The following is an 18,518-nucleotide window of genomic DNA, read 5'->3' as shown; positions in this document are numbered from 1 at the left end:
TGATTTATTCTATGGGCCCGGAGGCAGAGCAAGTGTACAATTCATTCGTCTCGCCAGATGACGACGAGGGAGAGGAGGAGGATTTTGACCAAGTGCTGAAGCTGTTTGACGCGCACTTCGTGCCAAAAAGAAATGTGATTTTTGAGAGAGCATGTTTTCATTCGCGGACACAAGAGGCGGGTGAGTCCGTTGAACAGTATATAAGGCACTTGTATGAACTCGCAGCCCACTGTGACTTTCATGAAAAGGAGGAGGAAATAAGAGATAGACTTGTTATAGGGATTAAAGACAAAGATCTTTCATTGAAGCTACAAATGACAAGTGACCTTACTCTGAAGAAAGCAGTTGACATGGCCAGGCATTCTGAGTTAGTGAAGCAACAGAACAGCGAGGCTGGTGCATCAGGGCACGTTGATGAAGTGAAATCAAAAGTTTATAAAAATAAGTGGAAAAAAACACAATATGAGGCAGCAGGAGGACGAAAAGAAAATGAAAAGAAAAACTGTGGTAGATGTGGGCGCAGACATGCAAGAGACAAATGTCCAGCTAAAGACAGAGAATGTAACAAATGCCACAAAATTGGTCACTTCGCAAACAAATGCAAAACCAGAATGATACAAGAAGTGACTGAAGAAGTAGACAGCTTATTCTTAGGATCAATAAATGAGACTATGACCAAGAATGAGGCTACAGTGGATGAAGTCATCACAGATACAGAGCCACCATGGCGCACAACACTAGTGATATGCCATACTCCAGTCAGCTTCAAGATTGATTCTGGTGCTGACACGACAATAATAAATGAGGCTACATATAGCAGCCTCCGTGTCAAGCCGAAACTTAGTCCAGTCACCTCTAAACTGGAAAGTCCAGGAGGAAAAGTGGTCCATTTGGGACAATTCCTAGCTAAGACGCAAGAGACAAAAGGAAGAAAAACAACAGACTGTTACTTTAGAGTAATAGTGGCAAAGTCTACTTGTGATAATTTACTGAGTAGATCTGTCGGTGTTCGTCTGGGTCTAATACAACACATTGAAGAAGTCAGTGTGTTTGGGGAATTAGGGCTGCTTAAGGGAGACCCCATAAAAATAGTCCTAAAAGAAAATGCTAAGCCATACAGCGTTGTAGCCCCTCGCCGCATACCCATTCCGCTGCTACCTAAAGTAGAGGAGGAGCTTAAGCGAATGGAGGAAAATGGCATAATAGAGCGCGTGACAGAGCCTACAGAATGGGTAGCGACTATGGTGCCTGTGATAAAGCCAAACGGTAAAGTAAGAATTTGTGTAGGTCTCACTAAACTAAACGAGAACGTGAAAAGAGAAAAATTCATCTTGCCGACCACAGACAGCATCTTACACAAACTGGCTGGAAGTAAGGTGTACACAACTCTGGATGCTGCCAGTGGATTTTGGCAAATGGCTCTGGATGAAGAAAGCTCAAAATTAACAACCTTTATAACACCAAATGGTCGATACTGTTTTAAACGGCTCCCATTCGGGATAACATCAGCACCAGATATATTCCAAAGGAGGATGCAAGAACTACTGCATGATCACGAGGGCACAGTCGTTTATATGGATGATATTCTTGTGTTCGGAGCTACTCTGGAAGAGCACAACAGCCGCCTGAAAAAGGTGATGGAGACAATCCGTGCATCTGGTTTAAAACTTAACCGCCAAAAGTGTAAGTTCAGGCAGGCTTCCATTCACTTCTTGGGCCAGGTCATCAGTCAAGAGGGCGTAACTCCAAGCCCAGAAAGAGTGTCCACCATCACCGCTCTGGAGACACCTACAAATGTGAGTGAGTTAAAAAGAGTACTTGGTATGGTGAATTATGTCGGCAGATACATACCCAATTTGTCACAAATCCTTCATCCCCTTAACGAGCTGTTAAAGAATGCAGTAGCATGGGTGTGGGACTCGCAGCAAGAAGCAGCCTTCCAGAAAGTAAAGTCGCTGATATCCTCTGCACCCGTTCTTCAGTACTTTGATCCAAAACTGCCCACCGTAGTAGGTGCTGACGCATCCAGTTATGGATTAGGAGGGGTGCTGATGCAAAATCATGGAGGCACACTTAAACCGGTAGCCTACTGCTCTCGTACACTAAATGAAGCGGAAAAGAAGTACGCACAAATAGAAAAGGAGTGTCTTGCTAGTGTATGGGCCTCAGAAAAGTTCTATCTATATCTGTGTGGTCTGGAAAGCTACAAACTACTAACCGACCATAAACCACTGGTGACACTCATCAACCACAGAGACCTAGACAAAACTCCACTAAGGTGTCAGCGACTTCTGATCCGCCTAATGAAGTTCAACCCAGTCGCTGAGTACATCCCAGGAAAAAACCTGATAGTACCTGATGTGTTGTCAAGGCACCCAGAGTCAAAAGTGGACGACACAAAACTGAGTGAGGACATCCAGGCATATGTGGACTCCATCGCAGAGCTGGAAACGCTTAAAACAGTGCTGGAGCGCATAAAAGCAGAGACAGAGAAGGATGAAACCCTGCAGAAAGTCGGACAATACATTAAGTCTGACTGGCCACGATACAGAAAGGATGTCGTGAGGCCTGCTCTAGACTATTTTATGGAGAGAAGTAGTCTCAGTGAGCATAATGGACTGGTAAAGAGGGGAAACCAAATAGTAATCCCACAAATAATGAGAACTGAGATGCTGGAGAGAATCCACCATGGGCATCAAGGCCTAAACAAATCCAGGCAGAGATACAATGATGCCATCTGGTGGCCAAAGATAAGCCATGCAGTAAAGGAGAAAGTGTCCTCATGCCCACACTGCAATGAGCGCAAACCAAGCCAAAGCCGGGAACCACTCATTACAACGCCTTTGCCGAAACTCCCGTGGCAAAAACTAGCTGCAGATCTTTGTGAGTTTAAAGGAAAGCACTTACTGGTTGTTATTGACTATTATTCAAGATGGCTTGAAGTATTAAGTCTCACCCAGACCACGAGTGAAGCAGTTATAAGTAAGCTGATGAGCATATTCATACGGTTCGGGATACCTGAAGAGCTGATTACGGATAACGGCCCACAGTTCACCTCACGGCAGTTCCAGGACTTCACATCTAAGTATGACATCCAGCATACTACATCAAGCCCATATTATCCCCAAGCTAATGGGATGGCGGAGCGAGCTGTCAGGACCGCTAAAAGCATCCTTAGGCAACAAGACCCCCAGCTAGCTCTCCTGATCTACAGGGACACCTGTACAGGGACTCCTCATGGGAAGGAGACTGCGAACCACAGTCCCCAAGCTCCACCATCAGTTGAGACCGTCATGGCCAAATCTGTCTACAGTCAGGCAGACAGATGCCAAAGCTAAGCAGGCCTACGAATACACCTACAGCAGGAGATACTCAGCTAAGCAGCTTCCCGCCTTAGGGGTCGGAGACAGAGTGCGACTGAAAACAGACTCAGAAAAGACATGGAGAGGCACCGGGGTGATTCAGGCTTCGTGTTCCACTCCCCGTTCGTTTGTGGTGAAAACGCCACAAGGAGACACCATCAGACGAAACCGGAGGCACCTGCAGATTGTCAACCAAGAAAGGAACGACTCTCCAACACAATCACCAAAAGTCTCCAACCCGCCGGGCAGCATAACATCAGCTACCTGTCCAACTCAAAATAATTCAGAGACTGGTAGTATAACATCGTCACCCAGAGTTTTGAGAACACGCTCTGGACGTGTTGTGAAACCTGCCGTCAAGTTAACTTACTAGTCGGAAGAAATTAGTTAACTAGTGATGTTCACAAATGAGTACAGACCACTTATGTTGAAGGACAAAAGGGAAGGTCTGAGAAGAATGTTTGTTTATATTTGCTTGTTCAGATGTATTTTGTTAATGTCTACTTAAACAGCAAGTTTAAAAATAATATTGATAAATAGAATAAGAGTTCTTATGTTTATTTAATACATTTTTGGAAAAAAAAAAGAATATGGAAAATATTGTGTTTTAGACCGAAAAGTAATTTCAGGGTATGTTTCTGAGAAACAGTTGTTTTGTTTAATACTGTATGAATCCTTAGACTAAAAGGGGGAGATGTCACGTGAACCAGTTATGCTCTGTGATTGGGTATACGTCAGGGCTTACGTATGGGTGACGGACATACAGAAAGATAACACAAGAGAGATTCTCGTGTATGCGGTTGCTTCATGCTGAATAAAGCGAGTTAAAGACGATCTACTGTCTCTTCATATATCTATATATATTATACGAAGATAGATACGCTTCACAGGCTGGTCCTGCGACTTATAGTCAGGTGCGACTTATTTATCAAAATCAATTTGACATAAACCAAGAGAAAACATTACCGTCTACAGTCGCGAGAGGGCGCTCTATGCTGCTCATTGCTCCTGTACTCTACACTGAGCAGTATAGAGCGCCCTCTCGCGGCTGGAGATGGTAATGTTTTCTCTTGGTTCTTGGTTCTAAATAAATGCGACTTTTAGTCCAATGCAACATATATATGTTTTTTTCCTCATCATGACGTATTTTTGGACTGATGCGACTTATACTCAGGTGCGACTTATAGTCCGAAAAATACGGTATACAGAATCTCAAAAACAGTCAGCTGTCCATGGTAGAACTTAAGATATCAGCACAATAACACTCAGCAAAATATCATCTAATTATCGTTATCAATAAATCGCACACCCCTAATCTATTTATGTTTAGGATTTATTTTATTTGTTTTGTTTTATTTTTATTTTTTTTCTAAATACGAGAAGTGCCCTTTTTTCCACTTGAGCCTCTGCCCCTCAAAATGCATGTGTACATCCTTGCATGAAATATAAATTTTCAATTACTTTACAGTAAAATTGTTTTACTATAACTGTCATAGGAATAAAAATAATATAAAATTGTTGTTATTATTATTATATTCAAATTTGTTTGCCTTCCTAAAACACCAGTGTGAATCTAATTTAGAGAGAGACAGTATGCCACAACAAAAAAGAGGGTTGAGGTGCAAGTAAAACAATTTTCTAACATAATTTTTTCAGTTAAGAACATGGTTTGGACCTCTTAATTTTGATCTCTCAAAGTGCATTAGATAGCATATGTAAACTTTTTTTTTCTTTCTGCTCGGCTGTGGTTGTCCTCTGCTCTGCCCCGGTGGGCTCCAGTTCCGCCTGCGCCGCCCCGGTGGGCTCCAGTTTTTTCTTTCCCAAATCTTATTATTTATTTTTTTTATATCGCAGTAAATATCGAACTTTGGACTTCATATCGATATATTAACATATTGTGAAATTTTTATATCATTACATCTCTATTAGTTACTTATCTACAGTACACACTGTTATATTTGGATTTAGTCTTTCACATCATAAATATAGACTGATGACTGTCAATAAGTCACTTACAGTGAAGTTACAAATAATTGTATATTTTTTGGATATTTTGTTCTGTATACTGTCGATTCTGATTCATCGGGTTTGTCACATTTAGTTCTAAAATATGCAGATGCAGGTAACATTAACCTGATATTAATATAAGATCTTGAAAGTCAAAGTGGAAAACTGATTGGAGACTGCAACTATAACTATAACTACAGCATGATAAAAAACACCTTTTACTACGCATGCATACATACTACCTTTCTCATTTTTCTTTTCTGTTTTTTGGTATTCAGGACCGTCATGCTGGGGGGAATTCAATGCCTTCGGTTGACGAGCAACAGAACTACAAACTTCTGTCTCTGACTGAGTCTGATGGGAAAACAGTCATGAAGTTTCAGAGGCCCATTGATTCCTGTGATAAAGATGATCTACCCATCACTGTGAGCCTGTTTAACCATTTTTCTTTCAACTATTCTTTAGAAAGGAAAAGTAATTCAACACCATCATGTTACCATCCCCATTCATTGTTTGTAAGATTTACTCTGCAGTTATATTCAGAAAACAATGACGGTAGAACTATGACATTCAGGCATGAATATGATGTATGTGATTTTGACATATAAATAATATAAAATGCTATAAAATTGGTTATTGTTATTTTAGTGTTAAGTTTTTGATTTAAATTAGATCGTATAATTGTAAAATTTAAACAAAAACAGAAAGAAAAAAACCTTTTCATAGCTTTTTAAAAGCTTTTTTTATTATTATTTAGCTTTGTAAATTTATGCTCCACAAAACATACACACAAGAAACAGAAACATCAGACAGGCTAAATGAAAACGCAAATTCACTCTATGCCAGTGGGTGGCGCTTATGGTACAATGTGATAGAGCATTTCCTTGGTTACAGATATAAACAAAATATTGCTGCACTTATCCACTTTTTCTTCCTGTAAAGGCCATTGCACACTGAAGTTCCTTGCACACTGACTCTGAAATGTTATTATGCGTTTTCTTTCTTTTTTTTTTCATATTTGTCATCCTTTCCTATCAAAATGCTTGCTGTGGAGGTGAAAATGTAGTTGACAGATGAAATGATTAAGTTGTTTTTTTTGACATGCAAACATTTTGGACAAGGCTTTCAAACTCAGTTTGCTAAGACCTTGAGTCCGAAATTTTCTTCTGAAATGTTCACGTTGCGTCTATCACATTTATACACTGTCTCCGAAACTTTCGTCCATCATAAAAAAAAAAAAAAAAAAATTGAGGGGTTAGTCTCAAATAGCATTTTGTTGACGAATACGAAAAAGTACAAAAAACGCATACAAAAATTTCGGACTCACTGTGCAAGGACCTTAAGAGTGCCATTCGGAAATTTTATGGGTCTGGCTTCTGTCTCATCTGCATAAGCACTCGATTTGCTGCTTGATTTTGCAAATTGGTGTCTTACCATATTAATTTTAATGTATTATCCTAATTATGAACATACTGTTTTGTAGTGCAGACAGTTTTATCATTTACTGGACGTTTTTACTCTATGTACATAGCTATGCACATATCTATGGGTCAGTTACCCTTAGAGATACATAATATAATAATACAAACCCCCACCCCCAACTAAAATTTTATTGGTTTTTAAAAGCCAATGAAACCGGTAATCAGCCCATGCCTATTGGCATTGCATTAAAAAAAGGAATCCACAATGTTAGGCCCACTTGGATCAGGGCATTTCTAAGGACTCCTAAGTATTTGTAACTAAGTAACAAACTGTTGACCTTGTTTGTCAAGGAGCTCTCAGCTGCACTTCAGAAACACTTCTTTAAACATGGACTGTCTTTTAAAACTGAAATTTTAGATTAAAAAAAAAAAAAAACATTTAGCTGTAGTGTGCATGTTGCCAAAGAGCTTCTCATTTAATGTAAATTGTCAAGCATATGTTATTTTTATTGCATGATCAGGATCTCCCCATGAAGCTGATCTATGCGTATGGACAGACTGATGATATCGCATACCACAGCAGCCAAAGAGGCACAAAGGAGTTGAACCTGTTGAAGTACATGCCTCACGTCAACCCTTCAAATAGGAGCTTTTTTGACATAACTATGGACAATGTAAGAAAGATTTTTTTCTTTGTTGTTTTGTTGTTCCTGTCTGTTTTTTTTTTTTTTTTGTTCCTGACATTTCATGAGCAACATTTAACTTAGATTTGAACATATTTTAAAGTAATTTATTCCTGTGAAGCAAAGCTACATTTTCATCTGCCATTAATCCAGTCTCAGTGTCACATGATCCTTCAGAAATCAATTCTAATATGCTCATTTACCGCTCAAGAAACATTAATTAATTAATGTTGAAAACAGATTTTTGATTAAAAGTATTTATAATATTAATTCAATAATATTTCTTTGAAATAAAAACGTTTTATACAAATTTTAAATGTCTGTACTCTAACCTTTGGTCAATCGATTGTTTCCCTGTTGAAGAAAAGTTGTTGTAAGTCTTACTGACTTCATACAGTAGCTTATTTTTGAATAGCCTAGTAGTTTCCAACGATTATCTTAATGGTTTATCTCAACTAAGGAAAGAAAACCTTTTCGAAGTGCTAGTGAGTGTACTTTCACTTTACATGTTGCTTACAATCATTTCAGTTCATTGTACCAGCCAAGCACACCTACTATCACTGCAAGATCTTGAAAGCCCCGACGTTTGGTCCCAAACAGCACATTTATCGTGTGAGTTTATGAACTTAACACAAACATTATCTATCCAATGATCTGTCAATCATCTTCATTTCTGACTTACTTTCATTATCCCAGATTGAGCCAGTGATCGAAAATGTTGACCTTGTGCATCATCTGGTGCTGTTCCGCTGCCCTCCGACTGTGACGGAGCCGCTGGAGGCAGAATGTCATACTGGAGCAGATGGAGGGTGTATAGAGGTCGTGGCTGTGTGGGGAGTTGGCGGAGGGGTTAGTCTCACCTTTGACTAGGGTTCAAATCATTTTCATGTGAGAAATAAACACATGTAAGTCATAAATTACTTTAAGAAATCGTTATCCGATAAAGGGGTCAGTGGATGCAAAATTCACTTTTACATGTTTGAACATATATGTGAGTTGGCAGTGTTTGTTGTACACATCCACACTATATGATAAAAATCCATTCAGTGTTTATTTTAATCGGTATAAATAACATCCCCTTTCTCAAATCAAGCCGTTCTCAGCTTCTTGGCTGTGTGATGTCACACAGACCCAGGCCCCTCCCACGATTTTTGATCGATAGTAGCATTTTACCTAAGGCCCGTCATAAGTGAACTGTCATGACTCTGCCATTGTTTCATTTATGAATCTTTGCAAATTGCCTTTCCTATAAGTTCCAGGGTTAAAGTAAACAATCTCACAATCTCTAAATGGCTCGTGACCCCACAAAAGAGAGGGTCGGGGTCAGCAAAGCTCATTAGTATTTAAAGGAACATGAACTTAAAATGACTTGCTGTGAACAGAGCTGTTGTTGACAGGGTAAAAGAATGTTCTTTTACACTACAATTGAGAAATTTTAAGCAAAGTATGTTATAGACTTGTCATTAAGACCCTTAAGAATCATATCAACTTGTGGAAAATGGGCATCCATTGACGCATTCAGAGTGATTTTCTGAACTGATTCACTGAAAGGGCATGGTTCATTTTCAGCTTTTGGGCCTTTTGAAATAGTATCTATATTTAAAACTTTCAAATTAATGATTAGCTTTTTAATTGTAATTGTACTTTTTCAAGGCTTTTGAATTTCCTGAGGTGGCAGGACTTCCAATTGGCGGAAATGTTGGAAATTTTTTCTGCAGGCTTGAAGTGCATTACAACAACCCCCATAAAAGTGCAGGTCAGTCAGTCGTTTACAATGTGAAAGAAGCACACTTTCACTTTTTTTTTTTTTTAAATGTCAACGTGATAAATCTTTCTTCTCTGCACAGGTCGAGTTGATAACTCAGGTCTGCGATTCTACTATACATCTGAACTCCGTCAGCATGATGCAGCTGTTCTAATGACAGGGCTTGCGGTGGCCCCTGGGTATGCCATCCCACCCAAAGCTAAATCCTTCCATACGTACGGCATGTGTGACACTACTAATATTCCAAAGGTATGTATATATTTTTATGTACTCACATTCTCACAATCAGATTCAGCACGATCAGTTGTGTTCTGTGCTCTACAGGTGCTGGAGACACCACATGATCTTCAGGTGTTCTCTGTGATGCTGCACACACACTTGGCTGGGCGAAAGGTGCGAGTTGGACAATTCAGGTAGACATTTTTGACCCGAATAAATAGTTCACTTAATATAAACTCTGTGCATTTCTTTGTTCTGTGGTTCATAACCTTACATTACTGCAATGAATTCCGTTTTCTTTTCTTGCTTATTCTTATTCTCTTCAGAGGGGGAGAACAGATCGATATTCTAGCTGCGGATGAAAGCTATGATTTTGAATATCAGGAAGCGACAAACTTGGGTAAAACTAAGACAGTGAAGTTGGTAAGTGCTGTTAAGTTTACAGTGATTTCAAGCATAAATACCAAATATATGCTCTGCACAATAAAAAATGACAAATTTATGTACTGTAATAGTCTTTATTTTAGTATATAATTATTGGCAATAAGTGAAGTAAAGAAACTTTTCGGCCTTTCAGGATGACAAATTGCTGGTGGAGTGCACCTACAATACTGAAAACCGAGACAGCTTCACATGGGTTGGTACATTTACATAGAGGAGCATATTGAGCACATTTGTTTAATTGTATGAGTCCTTTAATTTCCCTGAATCTCATAATTAAAAGTGGTCAAAGCTTTTGCAGAAGATTTTGCAGTGTATTATGGGTAATTGTTGTTCTGTCACCCTCTTGCAGAAGGGTAGCACTATTAGATAGGTACGTGAGTAATAAATAATGACGTTTGAAATTAATGAACTTGTTCTGAAAAGCTACACCTTCTTTCTTTGTGTGAACATCTGGGCTGCGTTATGCAAATATTTCCACATAGTGATGTAGAGATGTGGGGGCGTGTTAGAACGAGCCATGCTAGGAGGGCGTGGACTTAACTTTTATAAAGAATATCTCTTTGGATTTGAGACTTTAGTCTTTGCAACTTTACAGATCTTCTTTATGCACCAAGAACTTGTAACACTCCAAAGAGAAAGAAAAAAAATAAAATCACACCATATGACCCCTTTAAAATAGAAAAGAAAGATTATGGACATGTAAAACTCCCTTTTTCTGTCCTCAGGGGGGGTACTCAACTACAGATGAGATGTGTTTGGCTTTCATCTTGTACTATCCAGCTATGAATCTGAGCGGCTGTGTGAGCTTCCCTGATTTAACGTCTTTACATTCTGCAATGGGAGCAACAGATGCCAAGTAAACTAATTGAAAACCCTTGTTTTTAATAAATTTAGCTCTTAAAATGTGCCCTGATGATAACATGTCTTTTATTTGATAACTTTGCAGTTCATGGTTAAATATAATGTTCACCAAGACTTGGAATGACATGACTATCAATGAATACCAAAAAACACTGAATAGTATCGACCAGTTCATCATAGTTGTGAACTCACTTGTAAGTGCCCACACCTCCAAAATATCTGCTTCTGTTCTGACCACAGCTGCATTTACCTGACACACTTTTCCACTTGTAATTCCAGAACAAGGCCTCTTCCTTTAAAGGGACTCTTCCTGATCTCAAAGTCATCCCGCCTGCACCCTGCATAAGTGGCTGTGTGACCAAAAGTCTTGCTGTGCTATCACTGCTCACATGTTTGACTGTGCAATGGGCTTCCTTTTGCAACACTAATGCAAACTAGCACTGATGTAACTTGTCTGAATGTCTGAATCATAAAGAGGGCAAAAATTCCTGGATCACAGGGACTGAAAATTGAGCAAGTTATATGTAACTTCCTTCTTTTTCTCTTAAATAAATTGTTAAATGGAAATGGACTTTACACTTTACTCATTGGTTTACTTGTCTCTTATACGTTCTACAATATGAAACATTTTAAATATAGGTGGTGGTATAAAAGTCTTTGACTTTAAAATAAAATGTTTGTAGTAATAAACCCAGTGTTAGAATAAAAGTACATTCTAGCCTTCAAGATCGGAGATATACGTTCTGGTTCTGGTTGGGCTAGTGAGCTGAAGAAAGCAGGTACCTGGGACCAAAGAATGAGACACACAAAGGGTCCAGTTCATTCTAAGCTCAACTTTATTATGCATGGTGCTGAATATACATTATATAGCATTTGCAGAAGTGAAAGATAAGGCCTTCTGGAAAATACAAGCTGAATAAGCATAACCTCATTTGGCAATAATCAGATAAACATTTGAGTAATGTTTTTTTCCCGCACATAAAGAACAGACAGGCACATATGTCCCTAGACACAGGGTGTACGTGGGGTCAAAAAGAACCTCACAAATGCCACTTTAAGACAGTCTAAGACAATATACAACATGGCTGATAACAATGATTTGTTACTGTATACATTTACGTATAGGAATAATACACATATTAATATCACATATTACACTTTGGTATACATAACATTGCATATGGGTTACAACAAACAAATCATTTAGTTAGTTACACTCATATTGTTAGACACATTACAATTCCCTATATATAAAGATGAATATGATTAATATAATTAGTCAGAAATTAGACATATGCTTCTGATTCTGTGTGTTCTTCCAGCTCTAACTCCACACATCATCTTCTGTGTAAGTATCAGCATTTGACAGATGCTCATCTGCTATTTGCAGCATCGCCTGGTACATATCTCTTGTTGTAATAGCTGTAATAGAGCCCATAATAAAACTACTGATACATTGCATTAAGCATGGGGCTATCAGTAGTAAAATCAACATCAATAGGACAACTAACAGAATGGAAAATCTAAGTCCCCATCTACACCATAGGCTACTAAACCAGCCAAATTAAGAATCAGTCCTCTATGTAAAAACAACAAGATAGTCCTAACATTTTACAAACTATTGCTTGCTGCGAGATCAAGAGGTCAAGGGCAAGTCTATTCTGAACAACTTCTTCTCTCATCTTCTTCAATTCTTCTGTAATTAAACCAAGTGCTTGGGCAGTATCATTTTCCAATGACAAAACCTGCCAGGCTAACCCATTGATCTTATTTAAAGGAGTCTTGGTCCCTACTCTTGTAAGTTGTGCATGGATTGACTGCATGGTCTTGTACCTATTATAACAATCAGGCATATTATGTATTTCTACCAGGACCACTTCCGTCAAGTATATTTATGACAAGTATAATTGCATACAGTTAGTGTTGGCGGTATGGTTATGTTCTGGGCAACACTCCACACGCCTGTCCATGCAGCCATGCTTGGACAGAGCGGGGAGAGCAGCAAGACAAACCCCGCTGGAGTACAGAACAGAACCATTATAAGCATATATAATAACTATTCACAATTAGTTGTAAACAAAATGTCATAGAGACTGCTTCCAATGAAGACACTGTAAAGAAACAACAAGTTAGATCGGATTACAGGTTCAGTTGGTGGAGTTGGGGTTGGAGGAGGGAGTTAATTGCAAGCAGCAATGCGATGGAAGAGACACTGAATAATGGGAATTTAAATAGACAGCAGGAGATAGGTGTCAAGACTGGATTGGCACACGTCAGGAACAGCTGACTGTCAGCTGATGCAAGCGTGACTAACATGGCCTGACTGAACTAACGCGATGCTCATTATTATCAATGTCTTTCCATGTTAACACTGTAGTAACACTGTATATACAGCAGAGCTGGATAGCAGCATCCACACCAGTCTCCCTCATCTAAGTGGTAATATGCCATTACTCCACAGGTCCAAATGGAGAGCTATCAAGATACAAAAACAGACACTTGAAACTCTCAATAGTCTGATTGTAATACTTAATAGTACAGTTATGATTACAGTCATTTACAGCAGTTTGAGAGTTATGACATTCCTACATAATGCTTTCCTTGGTTCGAACAGATACATAAGTCTGCAGGATGTGACTGAAAAGCGAGTCCTTTGAATGGTAGTCCAGTATATGAACAATTATATTTTTTAGGAGAAAACATCAATGCTCCATATGCTCTTAGATTATTCGTCATCTGTAAAATTGTAGACATCTGTTTTGGTACATCACATTTATTATTTTCAAGACATTCCATTTCTGAAGTTATTTGGTGTGTTTTCCATGCTGAGTGGAGCTGCATACAGATCCAACATTCACCATCTTTTTCTTCCTTCTGAACTCCTTTTTGTAATAGTTCTAATGCACATGCATAATTTCCTTCACATTTGGCCTTAGTGGTCCTAACATTCTTAATCACTCAGATCTGAACTCATAATGAATTATATATTTTTCGTTGATGCATCCTGTGTTGTCAACTGGGTTTGTAGACAAATCAGAGAGTACCTTTTCAAAGATCTTTCTGTATAACCACAGTAATCTGAACTTTCTGATAAACATCCACAACCTTTTACGGACCATGCACAATAATATACTCCAGTGTCAGAGTACTCTTCATTAAATATTGTGATAATAACAAGGTATATCATTTATTTCCATGTCTCTCGATCATTCCTGGTTGTTACTTCATTAATATTTCTACCTTGAATCTTAAATCAACTCCCCATGCTCCTGTCCCATAATAAGATTTGACGTCTGACCGACTACATGCTTCTGAACAGAAATACAAATCTGTAGCATATGTTTCTTTTATTTTTTTATTCATCAGTGGTCCTACACTCACTGATATAGTGTTGCACAGAAAACTCATCTCTTCCCTGTCTTAGATTAATTATTAATGGATTGGTGTGTGGTGGACTTCACCTTGACTCAGATAGTTCCCTTTATATTAGTTCTATGGTCACTAGGACACACATTGTTACTCTTATGCCACACATACCTGCCAATCTAAATGGATGCCATGGCTTCTGATACCCTTCTTTTCTTCTCAACATAAGAACTTAAAGTGCGCTTCAACTAGTGATTTTTTTTTAATCTATTCTACAGGTCCTTCTCAAAAAATTTGCATATTGTGATAAAAGTTCATTATTTTCCATAATGTAATGATAAAAATTTTACTTTCATATATTTTAGATTCATTGCACACCAACTGAAATATTTCAGGTCTTTTATTGTTTTAATACTGATGATTTTGGCATACAGCTCATGAAAACCCAAAATTCCTATCTCAAAAAATTTGTTTTAATTCGTTCTCTAAACGAGCTATTAACCTAATCATCTGAATCAACTAATTAACTATAAACACCTGCAAAAGATTCCTGAGGCTTTTAAAAACTCCCAGCCTGGTTCATTACTCAAAACCGCAATCATGGGTAAGACTGCCGACCTGACTGCTGTCCAGAAGGCCATCATTGACACCCTCAAGCAAGAGGGTAAAACACAGAAAGAAATTTCTGAACAAATAGGCTGTTCCCAGAGTGCTGTATCAAGGCACCGCAGTGGGAAGTCTGTGGGAAGGAAAAAGTGTGGCAAAAAACAATGCACAACGAGAAGAGGTGACCGGACCCTGAGGAAGATTGTGGAGAAGAACCGATTCCAGACCTTGGGGGACCTGCGGAAGCAGTGGACTGAGTAGAAACATCCAGAGCCACCGTGCACAGGAAATGGGCTATAGAGAAGCACTGGACTGTTGCTCAGTGGTCCAAAGTACTTTTTTCCGGATGAAAGCAAATTTTGCATGTCATTCGGAAATCAAGGTGCCAGAGTCTGGAGGAAGACTGTGGAGAAGGAAATGCCAAAATGCCTGAAGTCCAGTGTCAAGTACCCACAGTCAGTGATGGTCTGGGGTGCCATGTCAGCTGCTGGTGTTGGTCCACTGTGTCTTATCAAGGGCAGGGTCAATGCAGCTAGTTATCAGGAAATTTTGGAGCACTTCATGCTTCCATCTGCTGAAAAGCTTTATGGAGATGAAGATTTAGTTTTTCAGCACGACCTGGCACCTGCTCACAGTGCCAAAACCACTGTTAAATGGTTTACTGACCATGGTATTGTCACGGGGCAGGCCAATCAGGCTGCACCCACCCCTAAGACCCGTACCACCCTTGGGGAGTCGGACAGAGGCCAGGCAAGGACGACAGACAAGGCTTCAAGCAACACAGTATTTTATTAAATATAAAAAGGGAATCTAAAAGGGTGTGTCTTCTGGGCAGGGTCGTTCCGTTCTGCGGACCCGCCGGAGGCCCACAGAGTGCAATATCAGGGGGTGCTCTGGTACATGGTTAATGTTAATGGTTTGATTAAGCTTTGCTGTCTTCCAAGGAGAGCGAAAAGTCAGGACTCACAACTGGGAGGAGGCTACAGTAGGACCGTTCAGGTGCGTATTTCAGGTGATGTACTCCCTTCTTCTACAGATGACAGGCAGAGGACTGACGGCTGAGGAGCTCCACTACCAAGCAGTCCGGTAAGTATTCAGGTATGAAATCCTCTGGAAGGGGCTGGCAGACACAGAGCTTACAAGAGGAGAAGTTCGCTGCAAAGCAGACAGGTGAATACACAGATACGTAATCCTCTTCTTCAGCAATGGCAGACAGAGAACTTACAGCTGGAGGAGCTTCACTGCAAAGAAGACAGGTGAGTATTCCAGTATGAAATCCTCTTGAAGGGCTGGCAGACACCGAGCTTACAATAGGAGGGGTTCACTGCAAAGCGACAGGTGAATACACAGGTACGTAATCCTCTTCTTCAGCAATGACAGACAGAGAACTTACAGTTGGAGGAGCTTCACTGCAAAGCAGTCGGGTGAGTATTCCAGTATGAAATCCCTTTTCACAATGGGCTGTCAGATAGTACACTCAAATATCTGTAGATTACAACGGTGTTAGCCTCTTCTTACATCTTAGAACGTGACAGAAAACTCAGGTAAGTAGTGGACATCCGGCGGGTTTAAGTTCACACTTCACACATCAAAACAGTGCATCACATCACTTCACCACTGCAATTCAACACTCAGTTGGAAATACATGTATAGATGGCCGTCACCCATTTTCTGACCTGGCATTCACGTCAGGGAGTCCCATAAACAAGAGAGAGGATGGAGATCGATTGAACTACTCACAGTCTCTCACAAACGAGCTTACTGTCCAGCAATTTCCTCCTTCCGGTTGAGTCGGCATGCTCTTTCTCCCAAACTCACAATGCCGTGCCCGTTTGCCAGCCCCACTTCCTTTTCTCCACCCCTCACGCTTCCTCCGAGATTCTAAGTGCCCAAACACAGCCCCACTTTGGTGCATTCTCTCTCCTTTTATCCTACCCTAATGGCAACGTGTCCCAACGTGCACAGCTGGCGGCGATTTCCGCTGATCACCTCATTCGCGGGGATTTTCCGCTAACCCGGAACTAGCCCGGTGTTCCGTTGTTATTGGTCCGGCGGGAGGCAATCACAGCTGGAATTTTGTCACCTCGTGACAGTATTACTGTGCTCAATTGGCCTGCCAACTCTCCTGACCTGAACCCCATAGAGAATCTGTGGGATATTGTGAAGAGAAAGTTGAGAGACGCAAGACCCAACACTCTGGATGAGCTTAAGGCCGCTATCGAATAGGGGTGCTCCGATCACGATCGGCCGATCATTATGCGCATCTCGTCAGTAAAGCCGGTTCTCTAATCAGCGGTTAATTCCATCAGGTGCGTGATTTCACATAGAGCAGCTGTTACTACACAGAGCCGTTGCTAATAGAGAAGATGCGCAAATCCACTTCATTTTCAGCGTTTTTGGCGCATCTTCTCAGTCAACAACGGCTCTGTGTAGTAACAGCTGCTCTATGTGAAATCAAGCACCTGATGGAATTAACCGCTGATTAGAGAAATGGCTTTGATCGGCCGATCGTGATCGGAGCACCCCTACTATCGAAGCATCCTGGGCCTCCATAACACCTCAGCAGTGCCACAGGCTGATTGCCTCCATGCCACGCCGCATTGAAGCAGTCATTTCTGCAAAAGGATTCCCGACCAGTATTGAGTGCATAACTGAACATAATTATTTGAAGGTTGACTTTTTTTTTTTGGGCCAAACATACAATGTTGTCACTGATGTCTGCAACTGCTTCAGCAATCGTACGCTGAGTAAAACTCTTTAACGGCAGTACATCCATCAATAGAATTTAGCCCTTAATATTAACAGAGTTGTGTTAGGAGTTGGCACTGTTTTGGCTCAATGGGCGTTTTCTGCCTTGGACACCCCCCACTTCACTATGAGAGGTAGTTCCTTCCTCAGATTAATCAGTCCCTTTTTTTCTGCTAGGCAGTTAGGTGAATCCCCGTTCAAGATTCTATTTTGAACTGGAGCTTGCCAGGATAATTAAAAAAGGATAATACTTTAGTCTTGAGCCGTGAATCCACTGCGGTTGGAAATCTGTCAGAACTCCTGTCCTGGTTGCTGCAATCACAGTGGCTGGTCCAAGATATCTTGGTTCTCCCACCTTCGTCAGCTTCAGGCTTTTGATCAACAAACTCTGTCTTCGAACAAAGGGGTGGGTAGGTTTATCTGAAGGAAGAGGAAGACACAGAGAAACATCAGCACATATGGAGTTAAGTTTCTCAATGAGGAAAGTTACGTAGTCCTCCTGTACCACCTCCAGGTCACCTAAAGAAGTGATGCCTGCCCATGCTTTAAACTATGGTGTTGGGAAAGGTCTGTACATTAGTATTTCAAATGGTGAGAACTTAGTGGTGGAAGATAGAGTCATTGTTATCTCCGTCAATACTGCAGGTATCAAGTCTACCCATTTATTTCCCATATAGAGGCTTTAGTAAGCCTTTTGTTAATGGTTTGATTAAGTCTTTTCACATTTGATGATGATTGTGGATGGTAGGGTATAGGGCTGTGGAAATGGTTGAAAAACTAAATTCGAATTTCCAAATAAATATTATTAAAATTCAAATTATATTCGAATTTAAAATGCATAATTTCAGTTAGGGTGAAAAAAAGCCTTTGACTTCTCTTCTGAGGCCACAAGAGGGCACATTGGGCAAATTATTACTAATCCACGTTTATTCAAAGTACATCAAGAAAATATGAAAAACCCACCATGAAGTCTCAAGATATGTTTTTGAAAAAAATTTAACTTAATTTTACATCGCTTTCTAAACATGCGGCTATA

At 40.0% G+C, this 18,518-nt stretch overlaps 2 protein-coding genes across 3 annotated transcripts in view; one reads left to right on the top strand and one right to left on the bottom strand.

Annotated features, from left to right (window-relative positions):
* LOC127963684 (DBH-like monooxygenase protein 2 homolog) overlaps nt 1-18,518 on the top strand; it is a 69,234-nt gene that overhangs the window by 1,884 nt on the left and 48,832 nt on the right. Inside the window, exons 2-13 of one of the 2 annotated variants that reach the window (XM_052563726.1) lie at nt 5,648-5,794; nt 7,312-7,464; nt 8,002-8,085; nt 8,170-8,322; nt 9,127-9,229; nt 9,321-9,487; nt 9,563-9,651; nt 9,784-9,880; nt 10,035-10,094; nt 10,627-10,757; nt 10,848-10,956; nt 11,042-11,333. The exons of the other annotated variant lie outside the window; for it this stretch is intronic. Coding sequence (XP_052419686.1) covers nt 5,648-5,794; nt 7,312-7,464; nt 8,002-8,085; nt 8,170-8,322; nt 9,127-9,229; nt 9,321-9,487; nt 9,563-9,651; nt 9,784-9,880; nt 10,035-10,094; nt 10,627-10,757; nt 10,848-10,956; nt 11,042-11,200 — 1,452 coding nt within the window. The 3' untranslated portion in view covers nt 11,201-11,333. Of the gene's footprint in view, nt 1-5,647; nt 5,795-7,311; nt 7,465-8,001; nt 8,086-8,169; nt 8,323-9,126; nt 9,230-9,320; nt 9,488-9,562; nt 9,652-9,783; nt 9,881-10,034; nt 10,095-10,626; nt 10,758-10,847; nt 10,957-11,041; nt 11,334-18,518 lie in introns of those variants that run through there. 2 annotated transcript variants of the gene reach the window in all.
* Nucleotides 1-18,518, bottom strand: part of LOC127963688 (kazal-type serine protease inhibitor domain-containing protein 1-like) — a 65,732-nt gene that overhangs the window by 16,829 nt on the left and 30,385 nt on the right. The gene's annotated exons all lie outside the window — the stretch shown is intronic.

Source organism: Carassius gibelio, chromosome B8, assembly GCF_023724105.1.
Source record: "Carassius gibelio isolate Cgi1373 ecotype wild population from Czech Republic chromosome B8, carGib1.2-hapl.c, whole genome shotgun sequence".
Classification (NCBI taxonomy): domain Eukaryota; kingdom Metazoa; phylum Chordata; class Actinopteri; order Cypriniformes; family Cyprinidae; genus Carassius; species Carassius gibelio.
The sequence above is the reverse complement of the archived record's forward strand: the minus strand, read 5'-3'. Positions and strand labels throughout refer to the sequence as shown.